We start from the raw sequence: 20,587 nt of genomic DNA on the forward strand, positions 1-20,587 counted from the left end.
CAGAAGAGTAGAGAGGCACAAGATATACAGGGAAGGTGTGGCTGCCCCATCCCTGGAAGTGTTCAAGGCAGGTTGGACAGGACTTGGAGCAGTCTGGTCTAGTGGAAGGTGTCCCTGCCCATGGCAGGGGGCTTGGAATGAGATAGTCTTTAAGCCATCTATGACTCAAGCCATTCTGACTCTATGATTGTCTGTTGTAAACATCAAGGTATTATTCTTTGATGGCATCAAACATAGATTCCCAGAAGATAACTGTAAAATTCCAGGTTTGTGAAAGAAAGCTGAGTTTTCTCAGCATTTATATCAACAGTGCTGAATTCTTTGAACTGAGTAGCTGAGTGAAGGACCACTTCATGCTTCCTCTGTACTTGTAAAAATTCCTGGATATTTTAAGACTCTAAGGTTTTGTACACTGGGCTGGCTGAATGAACTTTTATAGCTTCATCTCTCATGGAAGTTTTTTTAATCCATATTTAGTCATTAATTGATTGTAATTTTGATAAATTTCTGAATTAAAATGTTGCAGAATGAGAACATGGTCATCACCATAGCTGAGTGCTGTATGAGCTTATTCTTGTTAAAGTCACAGATGAAGATTTTCTGTCTTTTTTTTTAATAGGCACAATATTCCCATCATGTAATACAAGAAATCCTTGGACACCTTGATGTCCGCAAAAGGGATTCACCACGAGTTCGTGCTGGCATTATTCAGGTTCTTCTGGAGGCAGTTGCAATAGCAGCTAAAGGATCAATAGGTAAGGTATATTAAATTAAAAGCATCAGGTCAAAGGATAAATTTGTAGGGTGGTGCTTATTTTCACTTTGATTTCAGACTGATTGGATACATTTTGAGAAGGTTTTGTGTATTTTTTTTTCCTTTGTGCTGATAAAATGCTTGAAATCTTGGATTACAATTACTCCAAGCATATGTATTTGGTGTTTGACTCTTATATAATCCTTTGCATTGAAAAATTGTGAAAGACCTTTCTGTTTGGAATGAAATCATAAAGTCGGAGAGAACTGTGTATCACTACAAAATCTCAAGAGCATTGTAGCTTTGTTATACAGCTGTGACCTGAGTATTGCAGGAGTAGAATGATCTTTGAGAAATTTTACCTTATTGACTGCGAAGCAGCTGAAATAAGGTGAAATATGTTGTTTAAAGTTAGGATTCTTCCTTGAAATAAGTGTAGTTATGAAGACATGTACAATCTAGTGCTGATGTTCTTTGGTGTCCTGCTGAAATACTATTTTACTTCATTAGCTTGAGCCTGAACCTGTCCTTCCTCTTTATATGAGATCCACTTGCATGCACAGATTTGGTAAATCTTTTACCATATGATGAAAAGAGCTCATTATTTGATCCAATGTATAGAATTGGATTTTAGTAGCAGGTTTTGAAATAACTGAAGTTCAGGGGTAAGTACCTGCAGTTTAGTCCATTATTGATGCTTAATTTCAGCAACCACTCCTGTTTTGTATCTGAAACTTGCATGGTGAGTTGACTCTGGGCTGTTTGCATTCGCCTTTCCCCCAGGACAGGGACAGTGTAGAAAGAAGGTGAGAAGTTTCATGGATCAAGATAAAGACAGTTTGATGGGTGGAGCAAAGCTACATGCACAAGGAAAATCAAGTTACCTCCATCCTGGCCAGACCCAGTAGTGGATTGTAATGGATTATACATACATACCTGATTGTATTTTCTGATTCAAAGTTAATTTCTAAAATATCAAAGTGTAGGCATACCTCAGAACTTTATTTCTAGTCGTGATGCCTCAAATACTATTTCACTCGGTTCTCTTCATCATCCTGCTCTCATTACTTGTGAAAATGCATTGAAAAGCCCAGTTTTAATTTTCTTCAGACATTTCCCCCTTGACAGGTGCAATCACTGTCATGTGTCGTTTCCAGGCCCAACAGTTCTGGAGGTTTTTAATACCTTGTTGAAGCACCTGCGCATCAGCGTTGACTTTGAGCTGAGTGACAGGCACAGTTCAGCAGAAAGTGTCACTTTAAGCACAAGCTCCAAGGAGAATGATGAGAGGATTGTCCAGAATGCAATTATTCAAACAATTGGTGAGTAATGCAATTGACACAGGCTCACTTAAAATTCCTCCCCTTTTCTTTCTTCCTCAGTGAGATGATATTGGACCAGCTTGAATCATGAAGGAATACTACCAAGTTGGTTTATCTGATTGTGTTTGCCTCTCATTCTCAGGCTTCCTTTATGTGCTTGATTTCTGAAAGGTTTTTCTTTTAAATGCTGAGCACATAGCCAGGAAGCTTATGAAAATTAAAAATGCTGGTGGACTTAATTTTAATTATATTATTTGATGGCCTTTGAAATGTAGAAATCTCTACCTTTGGTAAAGAACTACTGTTAGTCCTTTTATGAAAATCACTGCAACCAGTCATATATAGTAATATACATTTAGTAGGTACTACTTTAAAATTGATAGAAATGAATGTTAAACATAGTAGCAACAATGACACCTAATGGCCAGTTGTGCTACCATGACTTAACTGAAGTACGTTAATGCACAGCACTGGAAATTATTTTCTTAACACTGTCTCCCCCTTTCTCAGATTTTCCCTTCATGATAGTGATGTTATATACTGGGGTGCATTTATGATAAGTATTCTTTTTCTTAAAGAACAAGGGGATGTAACTTAAATGTTGTTCACTGATCTGTACCTTCACTTGCCTTGAAGCTTTCTAGAGCAGTAACAAGTATGTGGTAGATTATTTCTCACCATTTAAGTAAAGCTCCCAAGTTAAAATGTTAAACCCCCACCAAAAAAAAAAAAAATCCCAGAATCGAAACGTCTTTCTACTGAAGTCAATGTTATACTATTGCACAATAATAAAATAGAATATCTGGAGTTGGAAGGGACACATAAGTATCATTGAGTCCAACTCTCTGCTCCTCCCAGGACTGCTTCAACTAAACCATGTGCCTGGGAGCATTGTCCAGATACTGCTTGGTACTGTGACCACTTCCCTGGGGGGCCTGGTCTAGTGGCCAACCTTCCTTTCAGTGAAGAACCTTTTCCTAATGTCCCATCTGAGCTTCCTCTGATACAATTTCATCCCATTTCCTCATGTTCTGTCACTGGTCACCAGAGAGAGCTCAGCGCCTCCTGTTTCACTGCCCTCCTTGAAGGTGTTTGATGTTCTTAGATCAAGGCACCCAAAGCATGGACTCGAGGAGGGGCTGCAGCAGTGCAGTGTAGATGGGACAGTCACATCCTCAGCCAGCTGGTGATGCAGCACAGGGCACAGTTGGCTCTTTTGGCTGCCAGGGCACACTTGATTCACACCGGACTTGCCATTAACCCAAACCCCTCGGTCTTCTTCCATGGAGAATATTGGGAATAACAGTGTTATGTCAGTTCCCTGGGTGCACTGCCACAGCTGTGCTGTGCTGCTGGAAGAGCAGGGCCTAGCCTGCAAGTGGCACTGGCATGGCAGCTGTTCCCATTGGAGCTGTGTCTGGGCAGCTGCTTCAGTTGTGGTGGGTGCAGAGCTGGGAGAGGACAGGGTCTTCTGCAACTGGAAACTATTTCTTCCTGGTTGAGCTGGCAGAGCTGCAGTGCCCTTCCTGCCAACTGGTGCTAGCACTCCCTAAGAGATACTTTTAAAGTAGAGGAGGTGTGTGTGCACCTGACATTTCTCCTGGCCCTGCCCAGGTTGCCTCAGCCATTGTGGTTCCTTCTGCTGCTGTGAAGTTCCCCTGGTCCAGAACTCTCCCTGTACCCGATGCTGGAGTGCTCCTCTTCCCATAGTGCTGACATGGAAGCTGCTCACCTCATCATTCCCCAAGAACAGCAACAGTCATAAAATACTTGTATGTCTCTGGGATTTCTGTCCCCTCACTTGTAATATTTATTGGAGACTTAAAAGACAAAAATAACAATGCTGTGTGCCATGAGAAACACTTCCAGTTCTTCACTGGGTACAAGTTAATAGACTCCAGATATTTAGTTTTTAAATTATATATTTAGAGAAGGATAAAATTAGAAGGCTTTAGTACTCAAAGATGAAAGTGAGTATCATGAAAAGGACTCAATAAAATCATTCAGCAAAAATAACTGAGATTATGCCCTAAAACAAGTAATGCGTTTATTCTTCATCTGTGTTGACCTGTTAATATATTCCTTATATTTTAAAGGCTTTTCTTATAAAGAGAAGGGCCCTAAATCTCTTATTCTTGTGTGATTCCATTCTGTTTTTATTTAGGATTTTTTGGAAGCAATCTCCCAGATTACCAGAGATCAGAGATTATGATGTTCATTATGAGCAAAGTACCTGTTTTGGGGACAACTTCGCAATCATTGGATCCCAGTAACCTTGGGTTTGTATATCCTATATTTTTAAATTTTGAATTAAAAATCTAGATTTTAGAATCCTGATAAATTAAGAAGTGAAAAACATTAAGAAAAGTGAAATGCAAATTCTCACTCCTTAGGGGCTGTGTTAAATACTATGTAGAACCAAGACATTGCAGTGTCAGCAAAATGACATCAACCTACAGACATGTTACTGATAAAAATTACCTGATTGGAGTGCATTTTATTTTTCACTAAAGCACTCTTTCTCTCTGCATCTATACAATTTTTTTCTGAAATTATGTACTTTATGTTTGTTAATTCCATAAAATTTTATATATAAGTTTTGAGAATGAGAGGAATTCAATTAGAAGTACAGTTTTTCAAATAGCTACATAATTTACAAACTATTTTTAAGGTTGTTTTTTATTTAATTCTGTACAAGTTGACTTCAAATTAAGAAATTCCAGAGAATTTTGGATTTTCCCTATGTATTTAGAAATAGGAAAAAGCTATAAGTGGGCAGACTTAATAAACCCCCAATTTAAAAGCTGCTCTACACTGGATATTTTCCCTGTCACACGAATAATTTTGCTTAAAAGACTGCATTTCCTCAGTGTGGGGAAGTCACTGAAAAGGCTGCAGCTGTTCGTTCCAGATGTGCACAGACACTTTTTACCACATAAGTGATCCCCCACTAGATTAAGTAGGAAGTCATTATCGTTCTCCAGCTTCTTGATGGCTTTTTATACAGTATCCCTGCAGCATGGGATGCTATTCCATGGAAGATACAAATCTGTGCCAGGCAGTTATCACTCATTATGGAGATATTTCAAGAAAAAATGCATATGGAATTCTCTGCTTGGATTAACTATTGGGAGTAGTGGTTGTTTGTTTCTTAACTTATAGTTTTCCATTTATGAGCACCTGTGTAAACATGTGCCTGAGCAATGTGCTAGTATGATGTGCATATGTCACTGAGCAAAGAAGGCTTTCTGATTGCTGATAAAGTCTTGCATTACTTAGAATTTTGGTTTCAGCTACCCAAGACATTTGAATGATACAAACAGCCTATTAAGGTAGAAATTTCCACTGTTATGTACATGCCAAATTTATGAAGAGGATTGATCTTCCTTTACACTATTTAACGGACAAAATGGCTTGTACCTTTTAAACTTCCCTGAAAGAATCTCTTTAAATGGAGCAATTTATTCCAAGTGTTCTTTCATCTCCTAAGATCTTACAAGAATAGTGACTGTGTACCTTTAGCTATTTGGCTTCTTTTAGTACCTGCAGGAGTGACATGAAAACAGAAGAAGAACAGGTCATGTAGTGTTTCATGTATCTTCCTGTGATATAAAACCTCTTTTTTTTTGCAGTCTCAAAGTTCTGGAGTCTGCGTTTCTTAAAAGACTCAATTACGTTTTTTAATCCAAAAGAAATTTTCAGTGCTGATGCTTGTGAAAATAACAGTGGTGGATTTCAGAGATTTCTGAGTAAAACAAAGATTTATATCTGCTTCACAATATACAGTTTAATTTTTTCTTCAACTGCACATGCTCCATTTTTTAAGTCTTCCTGTAAATTTTTCTTTCAAAAACATTTAATTATTGCAACTCAGTTGGAAATGTTTATCTATGATCATCCAGCATCTCTTCCAAGATTGCTGTATTCACTTGTCAAAATGAGAATAATGTCTAGAGTAGAATAATATTTCAAAGATATGCAAGAAAAACTAATTTGCAAATTTTTTTTTTCTGATTGTAGAGATTTGGGAGCCAGGAGGATTCAAATCATGTTATTGAGATCTTTACTAATGGTAAGCCTTCTGTGATCAGTATACTATGTTATATATAAACAAAGTGTTTCCTTTATGTGTATATTTACACATAAAAGTGCAGTATAACCACAATGGATTATGAAAATAAACATACATTCATATTGTATGGACCTGTAATTCTATTGTGTAATATTGTGAAAGCATTTTTCCAACTTACATTAGAAACAGCACAAGAAATACGCCTCCACCTCTTAGAGCACTTTGGTGAATGTCAGTTATAATTGGATCTGCAGATCCAAAAGAACATCCTAGAGTAGGTTGAGTTCTGCCAGAAATACTGGCAACATCAAAGTGAAATCACTTTTATCTCTGAGCCTGGAAAAATGGTAATTAGTAGAATGGCAAATATTTTTAAAACCATAGGAATGAATACCTCAGACAGTGTTGTTCTTTCCTTCCTAATATTTCCCAAGTTTCTGGTAAGGTGTGATTGAACTTTTTATCACTAATACATTTTTCAACTGTAAATCTTGAAAGAGTATTTCTGGAAATAGGCCCAGATGGTAAAAATCAGAAAGTGAGTAGTAAAGGAGTCTCTTGCCAGTAGAATCCTTGCCCTGTTTTGTTGCAAAAGCTGAAAACTGTTTAGTGACTCAAATAGGGGAATAATTTCACAAACTAAAGCAGAAGAATGTCCTCCTGGAAAATTTGTTCTGTCCTTGCTTTGACATGAAACTCAGGTATGTTGTTAGGCAAATAGGTTAAACCATTCTGGGTTTATCCAAATCTGAAATCTTAGACTCTGGTTTGAAAAAGAGCTGGGCATTCAGAGTTGCAATTTAGGGATAGAAAACTTGTTAGGAAGGACCTCAGGTGGTCATTTTGCACATTGTCTTCATTAAACATAGACTCAGATACGTCTAAACTGTTCCTGACAATATTCATCTCACCAGTATTAAAAGTCCATTAAAACAGGTAAGCATTGTACTAATGATTTTGAGTCCTGCATAGCCTGTAAGTTTGCTTTAAGGGAGTCAGAGTGGACATGCAGAAGGGATCTAACATTTGGAACACTGAAGTTTGGTTTGCATGTCTTTTAGAATATGGAAGTAAAATCCCATAATGGCACAAAGGCGTGAAAGTCATTGTTCTGATGCTTAATAATTAGGCATTGATAAATATTGTGGAAAAAAATTCAGCATTGTGCATCATGTATTCTTTACAAAAGAATAATATTTCATAACATAATTAATCTGTTGTCATGCATACACAGGCAGACAAGTTAATGCTGTATAGGGAGTTGAAATCTGGCACTTTATTAAAAGTGTGCATTTAAATTTCCAGCCTTGCTGCTGGTAATATCAGTCATTTTCCATTTTCAGAATGATTGATCAGATGCCTTCCTGTCCCCTGCTCCTGTCAGCCACGTCCCTGTGAACCCCTCAGTTAAGCTGTGGGCATTGTGCTTGCTCAGTGTTGTGGTTTAACCCAGAGGCACCAGGGACCACCCAGTCACTCACTCTGCCAGGGGCATGGGGAGAGAACCAGGATGGTACCAGTGAGAAAAGTGGGTTGAGATGAAGACAGTTTAGTAAGTAAACAAAGGAAACCAAGAAAAATAAAACTAAGAAGCAAGAAAAAGAAGTAATAAAACAAAACAAAATCCCCACCTAAAAAAACCCTAATTGCTCACCACAAGCCAAGTAATAGCCAGCCAGTCCCTGAGCAGTGGCAGCCCTCACAAACTTCCTCCTGTTCTGCTGCTGAACATGACACATTTTAGTATGGGATATCCCTCTGGAGGTGTGTGAGCCCTGCTCAGTGTTACCAGCACTGGTTTGGTCACAAATCTAGAACACAGTAGCACATGTGTTACTATCAAGAAAATGACCTATCTCAACCAAAACCAGTAAACACAGTTCACATGTAAAAGCTGTGAGGGTATGGAGTATATATAAAGAAGACAAATCACTGTGTATGTCTTAGATGAAAATACTATTGCATTTTTTGTAATTAAATTTCGAATAATTTTGCTCCCCTCATCCTCAACAGGTTATATATACTTGTAATATATTTTGAGATTGTAATATTCTGGTAACCTCCATTTTAAGGGATGCTGCATTTTAAGTATTTTTGACTAATGTAGATGTTCAGCTAATTAAAATTTGAATTAGTGGTTAGGTAGAACTTTATTTTTCTTTGTGTACCTGCAGAATTTGCTTTAAATAAAAGTACTTGATTGGGACAATCAATTAATTTTTAAAATAACACTATGGTACCAGATTTCTAGATATTTGCTTACTTCATGTTTTGCAATAAAGTAGTATTTGTAAATCTGTAAGGTGTACATATAGGCCCTGATTTCTCATGTTTTATTTCACATGAGCTTACTCTATGTGTGAACAACTCATAAACTGAAATGGAAAAATCTCTATTGTAATTATCGACTGGAATTACTATCATCTTCAGTTTATGCCCTGCAGCTTTTCATAGGCCATATTAAAAAAAAAAACCATAAATCATACCTCTTTGATTTTTTGATTCAGGGTGTGTTTGTAAAGAAAGAATCCTAAAAAATCCTTTTAACGTGAAGGACTTAATTTGAAAATGTGTGCTAAAATCCTTCCAAATTCATAGTGAGGTAAGGAATTTTCAGAATTAATACAGTACTTCAATTTGAATCTGCCTCGCAGATGCCGAAGCAAACCCACTGAAAAGTGAATGACAGCTGCAATTAATTCTTACAATGTAGTAATGACACATTAATTTTATTTCCAACAATGAACAGGTGACTTCAGGATACAAAGCCACAACAATAAGTAATGCACTTCCTCCCCCCTTTTTGGACCCATTGCTGTCTCCTTCACTCATGGAAGACTCTGAGCTGAGGCAGCTGGTCCTGGAAATCCTGCACAACCTCATTGATCGGCACGACAACAGAGCCAAGCTGAGAGGGATAAGGTGGTGCTTTTTATTTATTACCTACTTGAAATTCCAGTTCATTACCTGAATGACAAGTACTGTTGATTTTTAAATGGTTTTGCTAATATGAATTATTAATGTACTGTTTTAGTGAATGCACAGTACTCAGTGTCATTTATTATGGCAAGTATTTTACAGGTAAGCCTCAGAGCACAGTACCTTAAATAACCATTACAAATATAGTTTAGCTATATAGAAGACAAAATTTTATTTTTATTTTATGTAGATAAAAAAATACATGATTGTCATAATTCTCTTTCTGGTTCTCCTTCTTCAACTGAAATTTGAATATCCTTGTAAAGTATGGATATAATTATAAAGGGAATTGGGTCAAGATCTGTTTGAATAATTCCTGTATTCCATGTTCTCTTAATTTCCAACTTTTTTTTTTTTTTTTTTTTTTGGCTAAAACAATACATTTCTTTAATTTGTAGAATAATACCAGATGTTTCTGATCTAAAGATAAAACGAGACAAGATTTCAAGACAAGACGTGAGCTTCATGAAAAAGGTAATAGAATAGAAAAATCACTTTTCTATCTAGAAATAAGTAACTGAACCAGTGGTTTTACTTTTCTTCTACAGCTGTGATTTTGCAGCAAGTCACAGAGATCAGTTTCAAATTATTGTAATCAAGTTACAGTGATTTCAATGTTGAGGTGCTCTAGATACTTGAAAAATGATTCCATGCAATAAAATTTTAATTTATGTGTTCAGTTAAAACCTTTATATGCATGAAATTAGAACAGCATATGTCAAAACCATGAATTCTGAAAAGATCTCCCTGTTGCTAGATCCCTGCACAGCATTTAATTTTTGTTCAGTAGCAGTTTTTCACTTGTATGGCTTTTATTTTCGCCATATTTTTGTATTTTTAGACAGTTTTTTATTTAGAAATCTTTTTATAGCTGTGGTACAGGGACTTATGTTTTAGGTAAAGATGTCAAAGAAAGTTAACTTTGCACAAAACAGTTGTCTTCTAAAAGATTGTTTTCACAAGACTTTGTACCAGTGGCCTCAGTATATTTGGTTCTAAAGAAAAACAGAGTTTTTGTAGATGATACTTACATGGAGTGAAATTGCTTATAGTAGACACCTTGGATTTTATAAGGGAAAAATGCATGAAGCTGTTGCTGTGCTCTGTCATTCCTCACTGTGGTTTATCTGTGTAGATATGTAAACAAAAAACAGAAAATGCCAAGGTAGGCCAAAATACTGCCTATGTAATAATATTCAAACTAGAGTTGTACAGCATTCAAGCAACGTTGCAAGATAAATGTTCTTGCAAATTTAGTCCAGTTAATATTCTTTCCAGTACACGTACAACTGGAATAATACAAATATAAAAAATACTCTAACATTGGCAATTATTAGTAATGTGACTTTTAAAAAAAGTGAATTATATTTTAATTCATTAGTTTAATATCTCTGCTTTAAAGCAGTTTGGATAAGATGTATTTTGCTAGATGAAAGTTGTAGCAGTTAAACTAAATATTTGAATTGTTAATACTGATCTGAAGAAAAGGGAAGAAGAGGAAAAGAGATTCTTCACAAGTCAAGAAAAGATCTTCAGGTTTCTAAAAAATATATTTGAAGTATATTTCCCTGGGAAATGGAGTCAGTCAATGATTATCTGTGTGATACTGTTCCAGGTGCATATCATAAGTGTAATGTTACTCGCCTGGTATAGATGTGCATGTTAGCAGCCTGCTCTTCCCAGGTGCTCTGCATAATCAGAGAGGGATGAGGCATCTCTAGAAGTTCATTAATATCTGGATGCCCATTTAGGCTTCTTTGATGTTACATGGGGATCCTGAGGCAATTGTCTATCATACCCAGGTGGAATGGAAGCAAACATAGGCACAAAACTCTTCATCTCTGACCACTTGCTCACTTTATATCTGTCCTTTCTTTGAAGGGAGATATCTTGCATTTTCCAGTCTTCTAGAAAGATACATACTGAGAAAATCTACATAATCATTTATTTCCCTATTTGAGTGCAATTCTTTATCAGTGGGATAAAAAAATTCATTGCTTTTATTTTCCAAATATACTGAGTCTTTAAACAGCTAACCTTTATATTGTAGTAGCTTCTGTGCTTTGCTAATAGTTGTTTCCCTCTTTTCTAAGTACAATGTGTATTTGAACAACTCTTTGATTTTAGAAGTAATGAAATTACCAACAATGTCATCATTATTTCTTAAGTAAATATCTCCTATTTGAAAAAGAGAGATTGAAGATCACTTTTCTTCCTCCTTCTAGAGCTGAATTAATAAATCTGGAGTTAGTCTTTGATCTTGAAAATTAATTGTCAGCTCTGCAAACTTGTACCCCTCCACAGATTAAGAATGCTGGGGTGGTACTGAGCTCTGTGTTCCATACAACACCTGCTGCTTACCCTGTGTTTTGTGTGTTTGCATTTTTCTTTTGTGTGGAGGCAATAGCTTCTTTACAGAGATTTGATTATGCACAGAGAAGAAAAGTCACTTTTGAAGTGGAGAAAGAGACTTTCAGTAAATGACCTGTGTTCTTCACTAGAGCTGCAACCTCCCTACACACATCAGTAAATGAGCCCTGCTCACCTTCTGAAATACCTTCTAGCAGAATCTTTTCTTGGTTTGTTGTTTGAGGAGAGCTGCCTAATGAACAAATTTGATGTCTTCACAAGAATAACACTTGGGGCTCATCAGTTACTCAAATGTTTTTGAGAATATTTCACGATTACTTTTTGGTTTCTCCTTTTCATAAATGGGCAATTTTTTTTTCTAATATTTCAACAGGAAATTAATTCCAACATCTGATACTGTGCAGTGATCATGCAATTCTCTGTATCATCTTCTCTATCTGTACATTTGTGCATAAAATAGAACAATACAGTGTTTATAAAGAAGCTGTTGTTAGAAACTTGAGGTCTACTTGATTAATCATGTACTCGTTTATGTATGTGTACACATGTATTTTATTCTTTTTGGTTTTTTAATTCTCTATCTCAATTAATCTAACATCAAAGTTAGACCTGTTTGGAGTAGAGAGTAGGACTAGAAGATTTTCAAATATTCTTTCTAATCTAAATTATTCTATTATTTAATACCCATTTTCTCTTTTATGTCTTTTATAGCATGGTCAGCAGTTGTACAGACACATCTACTTAGGCTGCAAAGAAGAAGACAATGTCCAAAAAAACTTTGAACTCCTGTTTACATCTCTAGCTCTTACCACAATTGAGCTGGCCAATGAAGAAGTGGTTATTGACCTCATTCGATTAGCTATTGCCTTGCAGGTATGAGTCTATGTTGGGTTCATTGACTGACATGTGTGATTGGAGATGTGAAGAACTTGGGGGTTTTGTGTATTGATCTTCAAACTGGAAATCTCATAATTTGGTCTGAACTTGGATTGATCACTAAGGAAGTGCACTTTGTTTATACCATTTACTAATGGGGAAACTTAATCTAATCAGTTTTGTAACAAATTTCCATAGTATGTGCTGTTCAGAAAAAAACAGCATATGTGGAAATTTGTTGAAGCATTTCTTAGAATCACTGGTACTCATTAGCAGAATCACAAGGTGTTCTCTCAACTTACGATCTTGTGTTCTGTGTGAAATGTATGGACTGTCTGCACCAGGGATGAAAACTTCTGTATAATAGATTGGTTGGGAAAAGTTACTAAGCCAGGCTATTTAATCTTACCTTAGAGCAAAGTTCTGTCAGTGTCTTAGGCTTTATTCCTTAACATTTCCTTAATAGGTTCAAATATTAACTCATAGTTGCATATGGTCCTCAGGGAAACCAGATAGCTTACTAAGTTTATCTGTGTTGAAATCAAAAATAAAGTAGTGCTAACATGTGCCCTGGAAATTTGATGAAATCTGGCCCTGTATTCCCAGTTCACTCTGTCATTAACCTTATTCCCAAATGTACAGCTGCATTATAAAACATCTGAAATGCAGTTTGCATCCTTAATTTTAAAATATGAACCAAATCCTTACTTGATAGAAAAGACATTAAGAGCTTTACTAGAGCAAAAATAATGCAATCTGAATAAACATAGAAGTGCTAATATGGATTAAATAATTCCCTCTGTTGTGCTGTATCTGTACATAGAAGTGCTAATTTGCATTAAATAATTCCCTCTCTTGTATCTGAGATTCATGCTGGCAGTCTTTATCAAACTGCTGTTTCTAATATTCCTGAGAAAATGTTATGATCAGCAGGTGTTCAGGACAAGAGACTACCAGTCATTAATCTATCCTTCCTGTCTGAGAAACAGGATTTTCACTTGAGTAAATTTATTTCTTTTCAAAATGGTTGAATTGTTTAAGCTCTCTAACTTCAGATCAATATATTCCTACTTCAGGAGTGAGCTAAAAGACTAGAATTTTAAGAGTTATCAAGGTTTAAGTTATATCAGATAAACATCATACATCAGGTAGTGTTACCAATGATAATTTTGACTTCCATATATTCATATATGCATATATTCATATATGCTAACTTTGGAAAACATAATGCTGCCCCTTTTTTTCCAGGACGTTGCCATCATCAATGAGGATAATCTGCCAATGTTTAATCGTTGTGGTGTCATGGCATTGGTTGCAGCATATCTGAACTTCCTGAGTCAGATGATTGCAGTTCCTGCCTTTTGTCAGCATGTCAGCAAGGTAACCATGGTTAAATAATTCAGGTCTTTTAGAGCAATACACAGTCTACTGTAAAATCAGTAAATAACTTGTGTCAGGCACTTGCTTGTGGTGTTGATCTCCCATATTTGTCTCCACTGACATTGTTCTTGATCTTCAGTCTCTCATGATATTACTTGCTGACTCTTAAAATTGTAAACAAAATAATCTTCTCTCAACGTATAGCATTTTTATTTTGCTTATGGTACCCTTTATAAAGGGCCAAATCTCCATCTGGTATAAGACTTTATGGCCCCACTGTCTTTGGTAAAACAGTATTGACATGCACAAGACCATGACAACCAGATTTTTAGTCTAAAGGATGAGAGCCACAATCTCTTTCCCTTGTTAAAAGAAATCCCAAATGTCTCATTTGTGTTAACGTGGATGTTAGTAAATATTGAAGAAAACAACTATGGAGCTACTCCATTTGTACTATTTGACTTGGGGTGGTTTTTTTCAGGTCATTGAAACCAGAAGTGTGGAAGCAGCTTATTTTCTACCAGAAACAATTTTCAAAGACAAATGCGAGTAAGTAGATACAAAACGGGAATTAGTGAACAGTGAAGTCCCTATTTTGCTATTAAAAATCATACATCATTGAAAAATGTTCCATATGTGAAAAAAAATCAGATGTTTTATGGTGTTCTGGACAAGCAGAAGAAACCCAAGCATTAAAAGCATGTACACTTACAGGGGAAAAAAAAAAGTGAGTTTCAGACTTTTTTATTGTAGTCAGGGGCATTTGTGCACAATAGGATGCTCAGTGTGGTAACACAGCAAAATAAATTTTCACTGAATCACAGAGTGGGTGAGGCTGGAAGGGATCTCGAGGTCATCTGGTTCAAGCCCCCTGCTTAAGCAGGGTCCCCTAGAGCAGACTGTACCACAGGACCACATCCAGAGGCTTTGGAATATCTCCAGGGATGGAGACTCCACATCCTCTCTGGGTAACCTGCACCAGTGCTTGGTCACCTTCCCCTTCATACAAAAAAGTGTTTCCTGATGTTGAGACAGAACCTTCTGTGTGTCAGTTTGGGCCCATTGCCTCTGGTTCTGTCACAGAGCAGCACTGAAAGGTGCTTAGTTCTGAGGCCTTTCCACCCTCCCTCCCTTAAGGGAGGTGTACACATTGATGAGATCCACCTTCTCCTCTCCAGGCTGAACTGGCCCAGCTCTCTCAGTCTTCATTGGAGAGATGCTCCAGCCCTGTAATCCACCTTAGTGACCCTGTGGTTGGCTCCCTACATGTCCTGACTAGCCCAGTTCCTGACTCAGCACTCCAGGTGTGGCCTTACCAGAGCTGAATAGAGGGCAAGGATCTCCTCCCTCGACTTCCTGATGTGCTCCTCCTGATGCAGCCTAAGATCCCCTCAGTCTTTTTTGCCACAAGGGCACACTGCTGGCAAATGACAAATATTATAATTAATTAATTACTATTAGTATTATTGTTGCTGTGCAAGTTTGTTTGTTTTTTTTTATTTAGCAGAGATCATATTCTCTCAAGATGTAGCAGAATAGGTGAAGAACATATTTCAGATATACAAGAAGTGTTAAAGTAATCTAAAATACTGCAGAAGTTTACAATGGACTGATTTTAGGTGTGTATTCATTCCTAAAAAACTGACCAAGCTTTATTTCTAACAAATTATTACCGTTGACCCTTTTTGGTTGTTCACAGACATTAGAGAAATATTTTATTTGACCAACAAATATCAATTGGTAGACAATAACTTCAAATATATGTTTTGACAGTCTTCCAACATCCTTAGAGAAGGATGAAAAAGATTTATTTTTCCTGACAAACAAGATTGCAGAATCATTAGGAGGCAGTGGATACAACGTGGAAAGATTGTCAGTTCCATATGTGCCCCAGGTTACAGGTAAGTGGTGATTTGTAGCAACACCACTTAGTACCAGTTATTAAGAATGTTTTCCTGATGTGTTGTGTGCCAATGAAATGTAATGTGACTGCTTGGCATCAAAACCTAATCAAATCATTTTGTCTTCTCAAGGTGTTTTTCTTTCTCATTAGCTACTGTATTATTGCTAAGAAGTTTCAACTATTTGTCCTTTTAAGATTTTTTTTCCTTAAAGAATCGAAGTGAGGCAGAAAGTCCTAGAACCCACTTTGACTCTTTTTAATGAAGTCTTTGCTTCAAAAGAATACCTGTGTTAACTTAATCTAGAAAATGAGGAAGGAATATACAAATCAGCTTACTTTATCTTTTTCATGTAAACATTGGATGGAAGATACTCTGTCCTTTTGCCATATAGTTTTGTGCTGATTTATTTGCCTTAGTTAAATTCTCAATGAGCAGATGTTAATTTAAGCAAGAATGAGATGTTTTCCTCCATCAGATACCTATGCAAGCTTTAGGGTCAGGTAACAGTGGAAATAAAGTGTTGCCTGAGGAAGGCTTGTGGGAGCTCATGCTGCACAGGCTGAGTGAATAATGTGAGAAAGACTATCTAGTATGTGACATTTGTATGCTTTTGGCTTTTAATATATTTTCAACAGCCAATTGAATAACTTACTGAAAAAATTGATTGAAGAATTTGTTCTTAACCATGTGTGTTTTGTGGCTGGATATAACTGGTTGTTCTTGGAGTATACATGGGCATACTCCAGCCCAAAGCATGGCCTTTTTAAAGTACCTAGCAGTAAAATTATTTCTGTATTCTGTAGCTCACACATAGAAAGAACCAAAGTACACATAGGCAGTGAATGCCAGATGTGTTGCTCCTGCAGTCTGATTCAGAGACATTGCTGCCTGCTCTTGAATATCTCTTTTGGATAGTTACTATGGGAGGAATTGAGATGTCCAGACAGCAGCTGTGGTTTTGTTCCAAATGCAAGCAGGCACATAAATGATATGTTCCAGCACAGCCACTGTCTGTTTTCTGTTGCTGGTTTTCTTCTTCTAAAAAGGAAAATGTTCCTTTACTTATTTCTTCTGGCATCTAAAAAAACAGTTAATGTTATATTTTAGTATTGGCAGAAAAGGTGGGCAGCAAGTGAGGAAATGTTACAGCCTTGAGTGAATGAGAATGTGATGAGGAAGATAGCCTGGTTTGAAATTTATGTTAAGCCTCTTCTAGAAACTCAGCTATATTTGTACCCACATGACCTCACTAAGGTTTTCTTATATACTTTGCTAAAAATGCATTCCCACACAGGAAGAGACGTAAGTTCTGACATCAACATTAATTGAGTTTAACTGAAAGTGTGTGATTAACTGCCTCTGCAGGTGATGAGAAATTGCCATATTTAATCCTAAATCTTAGCATATGTGAATCAGATGGGTTTGAGGATTTTGTAATTTTTTATAAAGAGCAGCAAGCAAAACTTGTTCCTTGACTGTTGTCATAGCTAGTTAAGTTCACTAATCTCTGATCCTGTGGAATATTGAACTTCCCAAGCTTTTCATTTAACTAAATCAGGACCAAGTGAATATTTTGGAATTCCTAAGCTTTTCTTTTTTTAACTCCAATGAAATGTTTCATTTCTGCTATTAATATTATAATGTTAGAATGTAGTGTTTCAAAAGAGATCATTAATCTTAATTTAAAAATCCATTTTTTGTATATTCCTGTGAAACCTAGGGTTGAACCCAAAGCACTTGTAAATATTTCATCCTAATTATTTCTACTATTTCCAAATATCAGTGATACGATGCTTAACAATGACTTATAGACATAGTTTTGTCATCTTGTCTTTGTTTCGTGTCTTGATATGTTTTTAACAACTAAAAAGGTATTTGTATTTGCAAATTTTTATGCCTGTTTCTCTTTCATACTTGAGGGAGGGAGAAAACTAATAATTTAAAAGTCTTTCAATTTTTATTTGTCTATACATATATATATTTTTTTTTTTTTAATTCAACTCTATTTCCATCAGGCAAAAAACATCATAAATGCAAACACAAGCCGAAAGGTAAAAATGAGCTGTAGGTCAGCCTGCTCTCCTGCCCGTGGTGTGTCCCTATAGGATGTGCAGTCAAAAAATGCTTTTATAAGGCCTAAAGACCTTTAGGCCAGAAACTGTGTTGTATTTAGTGGACTTAGTGTTCCCTTATGCTTTTTTTGTTTTGTTTCTCTCCTTGACATGCCTATAGCAATGTTAGCTGCTGTGGAGTTTGCTGTTGTGTTTACTCATGAGTTGGTACTCTACCAAACGGTAGTTTCCTGTTTTGTTTTCCTGAGCAGATAGTAGAGCCATAGGTATCATTTTTGTGATGGCATTAATTACCTCTTAGAGTGACATTACAAAAACATGTAGAAAATTGGAAGAAGCTCTCAGTTGTTCAAAGGTGATTCATCTTAGTCACTGGCCATTCAGGATAATGACTGCACAAGGAGTAGAGCCCTTCACCCAGGAAAAAAGGTACCTTAAAGGTCATTTTGTTCCAAGCCCCCTGACAATGGGCAGGGATTCCTTCCACTATCCCAGATTGTTCAAAGCCCCATCCAACCTGGCTTTGAACACTGCCAGGGATGGGGCAGCCACAGCTTCTTTGGTCAACCTGTGCCAGTGTCTCACCACTAGGAAAGAATTTCTTGCTAGTATCTAATCTAAATCTACCCTCTTCTAATTTAAAGCCATTGTCCCTGTCAAAAGTGATGGATCCCACCTGGGTCAGTGAGGTGACACACAGAGCTGCTCCCACTGCCCCTGGGCAAGGCTTCTGGGACAGCCTTGGCAGGGGCTGGGGCAATGAGTGTTGGGGCTCCATCACTGTCCTTGAGCCCCTGGGCTCCTTCATGTGTGTGGATGAACACTGTATCCTATAAGAGAAAAAATGGTAATTTTCACAATTTTTTTACTCGTGTAATATGTTGAAATTAGAGATAAATGGGCATATATCATATGCAAGTTTAGTGAGGCATCCATTACAAAAATGAATTCTATCCAAAGTAGTCCCTAAAATGTATCTTTTTGTTTGTGTGTCAATTATAGAGAGAGCAGCAAGATGGCAGCAGAGATGTGGTTTTGTCAGATGTTTTCTCTTGGGAGCTGAGATGCTTTCCTCAGATTTGGAATGTATTGGGTCATGTACCAGTGAGCCTTTAGGGATTGAAAATTCAGCAAATTCTTCAGAATGCCATTTCAAATGCTCAGGGCCTCTGAGAACCTGGCAAATATTAGTAGAATTCAGGTGTTTTTTGTTAATTTTGTTCTTTCACTGCCTCTCAATCTTAAAATGACATTTCATTTATGTGACTTCTGAAAGGTATTTCTTAGCTTTTAAAAGCTGAGCATATTCAGCTCTGCTGGAATGAATTCTGTTTGTTCATGCTCAATATTTGCACTGCAGAAGCACTTTTCTTGGCTAGAAATGGTTTAAACAAAGGTTGCAGAAGAACCAGCATAAATTACCTTGTCATGGGGGAATTTTATAGTCCTCCCTTTTTTGGTATCAAGTGCCTGTAGCTGCTTCTGACTGTGTAGTGCAAGTCATCAAATAATGATAGCAATAATTTGATCGATCAAATGGCTTGGTCTTGGTTAAAATCTAAAATATGACATCGCAATTCATGGTTTTGTAAATGAGATAACACAAAAGGCCCTCAAGTGTCTGTCAGAGGATCCATGTGGCAAGTCTTAACACGTATTTTTACTGTTAATTAAAATATTTTGTGAATATATTAAATGTCAAAAATGAGAAAACACTAGTGTTGCATTGTCCTAGGACTGCAGTCACAAAAGGAGATTCCATCAACTGATGGATCATTTGATCATAATCTCCTTATGCATTAATTAAATTGTGCTGCTTCTTTTAATATCAGCACAGTTGGTCTTATTCTGACAACTTTTTAGGCCAGCTGGACCTGCTAAAATATTTGTAGGAAGTGAGAAGTGGAGAGAATTTTTTTCACCCAGTAGATTCTTAGACTTGCTGAATATGGTACTTGTAGCAACAAGAATAAGGATTGTTGTTCATTTCCATTCAGAAATCTTTGTTTCTTCTGTCGATGAATTATCTTCCAAGAAGCCCTTTTCTGTTTCAGAATACCTTAAAACTAAAACCTTAATATTTCAATTTCACAATCAAAAAAAAAAAACCAGGCTTTTGTAAAGGATTTTGCAACTATGTATCATCATGTGCTATGTTATTTATTATGCATTTGAATAAGATCTCAATTTTTAAAATTCTGGACTTTCAAGGGAATGTTGAGAAGATCTGTAGTGAGGTAAAAGGTTATTTTTCTTTATATTTAGTAATTTAGAGCAGTAACTGTAAATGTATCATTTTTACAATTAGATGATCTTAGGTTAAACAGGCATATGGAAATAAATCTGCATCTAATGGGTAGAAATTTGACTGATTATGTTTCAAGAGTGTTACGCAAAAAGTGAGATAATTTCTTCTTGTGCTAGATGAGGACAGACTCTCCAGGAGGAAGAGTATTGTGGACACAGTGTCTCTTCAGGTGGATATTCTGTCTGGCAACAACACAGAGGATAAGGTATGAAAATCACAGATTATTTTAAAGCAGCAACTTGAGTGGAGGTGGAGGGGAATGCAAGTGAAGTTTTCCCAGGAAGTCTAATATCTGATTATTCTAGCAATGTTAAATACTTCAGGGGGTTGTTTTTTTTAAGTTGTGTGTTTGCAGAGTTGTCAAAGACAATCTGCTGATCTTATTGTATAAAAGAGTATTTTATCACTACAGTTTTTACAGATAGTACTGCAGATTATGATGTAGCAATACATTTATTGTATTATACAATAAATATAAGTACAACTGGTATTTTATGAGTAAATATTCTAAAATGTTTTTTTTGAGTTTTGAGGGGTATAATAAATTTCA

At 36.4% G+C, this 20,587-nt stretch overlaps 1 protein-coding gene across 9 annotated transcripts in view; it reads left to right on the forward strand.

The window, feature by feature from the left end:
• EFR3A (EFR3 homolog A) overlaps positions 1-20,587 on the forward strand; it is a 75,894-nt gene that overhangs the window by 46,524 nt on the left and 8,783 nt on the right. For all 9 annotated transcript variants that reach the window (XM_014882132.2, XM_088179459.1, XM_088179436.1 and 6 more), the window contains exons 10-20: positions 620-755; positions 1,912-2,076; positions 4,241-4,355; positions 6,097-6,148; positions 8,898-9,070; positions 9,526-9,601; positions 12,209-12,370; positions 13,622-13,753; positions 14,235-14,302; positions 15,527-15,654; positions 20,154-20,242. In XM_014882132.2, coding sequence (XP_014737618.1) covers positions 620-755; positions 1,912-2,076; positions 4,241-4,355; positions 6,097-6,148; positions 8,898-9,070; positions 9,526-9,601; positions 12,209-12,370; positions 13,622-13,753; positions 14,235-14,302; positions 15,527-15,654; positions 20,154-20,242 — 1,296 coding nt within the window. The remainder of the gene's footprint in view (positions 1-619; positions 756-1,911; positions 2,077-4,240; positions 4,356-6,096; positions 6,149-8,897; positions 9,071-9,525; positions 9,602-12,208; positions 12,371-13,621; positions 13,754-14,234; positions 14,303-15,526; positions 15,655-20,153; positions 20,243-20,587) is intronic.

Source organism: Sturnus vulgaris, chromosome 1 (genome assembly GCF_052056855.1).
Source record: "Sturnus vulgaris isolate bStuVul1 chromosome 1, bStuVul1.hap1, whole genome shotgun sequence".
NCBI lineage: Eukaryota > Metazoa > Chordata > Aves > Passeriformes > Sturnidae > Sturnus > Sturnus vulgaris.